Here is a 4,252-nt window from a genome sequence, read left to right as displayed (position 1 = left end):
TAATATCATTAGTATCAGTGTGACTATATGAAAGGAGTTACAAGAATAATAATATCATTAGTATACTAATGAATGTTACACTGTGACTATATGAAAGTAGTTAGGAGAAAGTGTGCAATTCTAAAAATCTCGGGTTGAAATCTTGAAACACCCAAAATATTGCTAGTCTTTGGTAATTGACCTCCATATGGGCCTTGAAGTGGGTTTATATGTGTACAATTAGCCACTTTACCAAGATTTCAAAAAAAATAAATAAATAAATAAAGAGTAGACTTGTATATACAAACCACACTCTTTACAATATACCATATACATATAATCATGATGATATCTATCTATGTACACAGTAATAGATCACCATTTGTTTACCTTATTATTTACAATATCAACAACTTATATAAGGGAAGAAAGAGAGGACAGCTATCTATTTACAAGGTCCTCCGATCCCTTCATACGCTACTTTGTATCTATCTTTTCTTTCTACTTTGTGTGGTATGATATTCATATCATATCATATCATATCATATAATATCAGCTGGAAACCCTAAAATGTACAGTGTTTCCAGTCACTATGATTAGGCCAATTTAAGAGTGTGAAATGGTCGGGTTTTGAAGAGATTTCCAAAGAGAAAGCTCATTCGTGTTTCTTCGGGTGGTGGTTCGGGTGATTGGTTAGAGTTCCATCTAACATGGAGTGACGCTTGTTGACCGATTTGTTTTTGAATTGAATCAATGGTTTTTTGGTCAACAGGGGTATTTCCGGTCATGTCTGTAACGTAAAATATGTCTTTGACTTTTCCACCTTGGGTTGTTGAAATTTCGGCTCTTTTTATACATAAACTGTTTTCCCTAAATATCCTTGTTATATCGGATAGAAGCCCAATACGATCTGCTGTGTGTAGTTCTAGCTCTAGCGCCTGAGTAAGTTAACCACAAACAATTAAATTGTGTTAGAAAAAAATAATATTAAAAATATTGATTTTTGTATTAAGTGTAAAAAAAATAATACCTCAGAAGTAGAAGTCCTCCTCTCGATTGCAGCTTCGAGACATTGCATAACACGCTCTCGCTCTGCTTCTGAGCTTACTGGGCTTCCATCAATGTGTCTAATATAATATTCCTACATTAATTACATTCATTTAATAAAAAAACTCCACTTTTTTAAAAAACTAGAAAAGGACATCAAGACGTGAATTGCAAATGAAGGTTATTTTATTTTTTTACATATGCATGATTCTTATTTATTTAATGCAATTAAATCCCAACTTTTTACACTTATTTTTTCCAAGTCTGTCGTTTTTTTCTCAAATATCTTTTAAACATCATTTTTCCAAAAAAAAAAAAAAACCTTGTATTATAACATTGTACTTTTCAAAAAAAATATCTTATGAAGATATTGTATCTTGAAAAAATCTACCCAAATTATACTTATTAGGTTATTTTACGAGTTAATCTTATAAAAGACCTTATATTTTGTGATTTCTACCAGATTAAACCTCAACTTTATTTTTTGCCTGAAAAAGACCTTGTATTTTTTTCATTTTTTCCGAAAAAACCCTCAACTTTGTCTTTTTTATTTGAAAAAAAAAAACCCCTCAACCTTCTAACTACTTCCAAATAAGCCCTCAACTTTTTCATTTTTTCTCGAAAAACCCTCACACTTCACAATATTCTTTGAAAAAAATGACTACTCCAGATCGGCAAAATGAAAAAGTACAAGGTATTTTTCTGTCAAAAAATAAATCCGAGGTTTAATCTGGAAAAAACACAAAATATAAGGTCTTTTACGAGATTAAACATAATTTAACTTTGAAAAATCCACCCAATTATGCTAGTCAAAAAATTTTTGTGCAATAGAAAGAAATGAAATTAGGATATTCTACCATAGTTCAAAAATAAATATATGAAAGTACGTTGCTATTTCTTGAATTTAACCTTATTGTAAACATTTGGCTCATCTAATCATGTATTATGCTCACAATTCACAAACATAACAAATAAAACCCAAAAAGAAACTAAAATACCTGATAAGCCTCCATTTTCCCTGTATGAACTACTCCATGAAACACAACATATTGCATATCAGTCAACGTGCAGATTATATCAAACAAAAGCTTTGGTCGATCCCTACACCTCATAGTAATAACCGTGTAATCCTTCTCAGCACAATCCAACACACTAACCTGTGGCCTCCATCTATTCTCCTTTTCTTCCTGTTCTACCCTTCCAACATTCTCATAATCCCTCTCAGCAAACATAATCTGATGCAATCTTCTCTCCCTATGCGTAAACCCCGGGGTCGAAAGCGTCATTTTACCAGTCTTCAAGTCATTGTTCCCCTTAAGAACATTACACAGAAGTTTCTTAATAGTTGAGAGTCTTTTAGGATCTTCAACTGCAGTTTTTGTTTTCTCATCTGTGACATGTACAACAGCTGCAGCTCTTGCATTGTGAGTCCATATTTCAGCATTGACTACATTACATCCAAGATTTGTGAGAACTGCAGATACTTCTGATAATAGTCCAGGTCTGTCTATTCCAGCTAGTTCTATTACTGTGTAATCTTCAGAAGGCTTTAATCCAACTGAACCAGTTAATGAAGGGACATAAAAAGCATCACTTTCAAGCACCTGTAATGGAAGAAGCATTACATAGTGAGCTTTTATTCCAAGATACTTGATATATTATATATACAAGTGGCTTCAGAAGGGGTAGAAGTAGAAAAGATGCTTACCTTTTTTATGTAGTTGACAACACCTTCATCTTTAATTTTGCTTCCGTCAGGGTTAATAACATTGAAAACTGTGGATTGTCAAAATCAAAGAAATAGGATCAGATACTGTAGGGAGAAAGAGAATCCAGATGGAAATGGCGTAAAAAGTTATTCAGATTCTAATTTGATGCAGTGACGTGAAGAAGAATAAAAAATAACGTACCATCCATGAACCATCCTCCATCTGATGAGATGTAGGCTTTTGTGATGACGAGATCTAAATCTGAAAGAACTTGGACAACTTCGAGTAGAATACCATGCTTATTAACACTTTCGACCTAACATACAGAGCATGGAGAGGAATAACTTGAAAGAGTTGAATCGAGTCGAGGGTTTCTGAAACTGAAAGTATCGTACAACAAACTAGTCACATACCTGGATAACTGTTGCATCCGGAGAAGAGTTGTTGTCGATTGTAACTCTGCGATAACAATATATGAACTTAAATTAGGAAGAGACACGCACTCACTCACACGGAAAACTAACACTTCAGATCTAATAGGGGTCAAATCAAGAAAACTTAATTAAGTAAATTTACAAAATCATTCTGTTAATGTGTTCCAATAGTTAAATACAGACAAACTTAGCATGTAAACTCAAATCACACGCTAGAATCATCTGCATATATAATAAAATAACAGAAAAACAACCAAGGAGGTACAATCTCAGAGAAATTCTCGTAGCAAGTGATTCAATTACGTAATCACCAAACAAATATACAAGATCCAGATTGAGCAATCAAAATTCGAGAACAATTTTATTGAAATTAGAAGAGAAAGGAAGCGTATATTTGCAGTACCTTGGTGGATTCATCCTCCTGATAAGTTTTGCATATTCATCTTCCATATCTAGAAACAATTCCACAAAAAACGCGATAGAATATGTGATTTCTAATTGAAACGCAACTTAATTTAAGGGAATTTATACAAGAAAAGAGGAATCAGGTCTCCAATAGGTAAGGAATCGCCATAGTGTTTTGAAGATAAAAGAAGGAGGTGGAGTTGGACACTTGCAAAAAGTAAAAGTGTGCATTGGCACCTCATTCCCATTAAATTAGTTGACTTAGTACAATGAATAGATAAATGAGGAGACCACTCAAACCTACAGTCTACAAATCGGAGTTTCCTGATGACGTGGCTATTTGCCATTGGACAGCCTGACGGTTATGACTTCTGCCCGTCTGCCCGGAAGCTTAATAGTTTCTTTCAATCTCCAAATAATTGATTAATTAAGTTTACATTAGAAAACGACTAAATTGTATATATTTCTTTTGGTCTTTGTTCTGTTTAAATTTTAATTTTTTATTATTATTAAAGGGTGTTCCACAAAACTGTAAAAAATGAGTTTTTTAATTTATTATCGGGTTTATATGGATATGAGTCAAAAAAAAATGTTTTTGTAAAAGCTTTTTAAAAAAGAGTCTATAGCTATTTGGAACCTTTAACAAGTCATTTTTTTGATAAATCACTTATCATTTAC

The 4,252-nt window shown here is 32.8% G+C and overlaps 1 protein-coding gene across 2 annotated transcripts; it reads right to left on the bottom strand.

Moving 5' to 3' along the window:
* Positions 1 to 253: 253 nt before the first annotated feature.
* LOC111909716 (ACT domain-containing protein ACR6) lies at positions 254 to 3,827 on the bottom strand. Of its 2 annotated transcripts, none has more exons than XM_023905499.3 (7): positions 3,573 to 3,824; positions 3,149 to 3,194; positions 2,937 to 3,051; positions 2,735 to 2,802; positions 2,025 to 2,630; positions 1,010 to 1,120; positions 254 to 917 (listed from the first exon to the last, which is right to left on the bottom strand). In XM_023905499.3, exons 1-7 carry the CDS (start codon positions 3,617 to 3,619, stop codon positions 576 to 578), a joined length of 1,335 nt encoding a protein of 444 aa, XP_023761267.1. In that variant the 5' UTR covers positions 3,620 to 3,824; the 3' UTR covers positions 254 to 575. The 2 variants fall into 2 exon arrangements, 1 of the variants encoding a protein (XP_023761267.1); XR_002856292.3 differs by having other exon boundaries at positions 878 to 917; positions 1,010 to 1,106; positions 3,573 to 3,827.
* Between the last annotated feature and the right edge of the window lie 425 nt (positions 3,828 to 4,252).

The sequence above is a fragment of the Lactuca sativa genome, chromosome 3 (genome assembly GCF_002870075.4).
Source record: "Lactuca sativa cultivar Salinas chromosome 3, Lsat_Salinas_v11, whole genome shotgun sequence".
In the NCBI taxonomy this organism is placed as follows: domain Eukaryota; kingdom Viridiplantae; phylum Streptophyta; class Magnoliopsida; order Asterales; family Asteraceae; genus Lactuca; species Lactuca sativa.
This window is presented reverse-complemented; position numbering and strand designations above follow the sequence as displayed.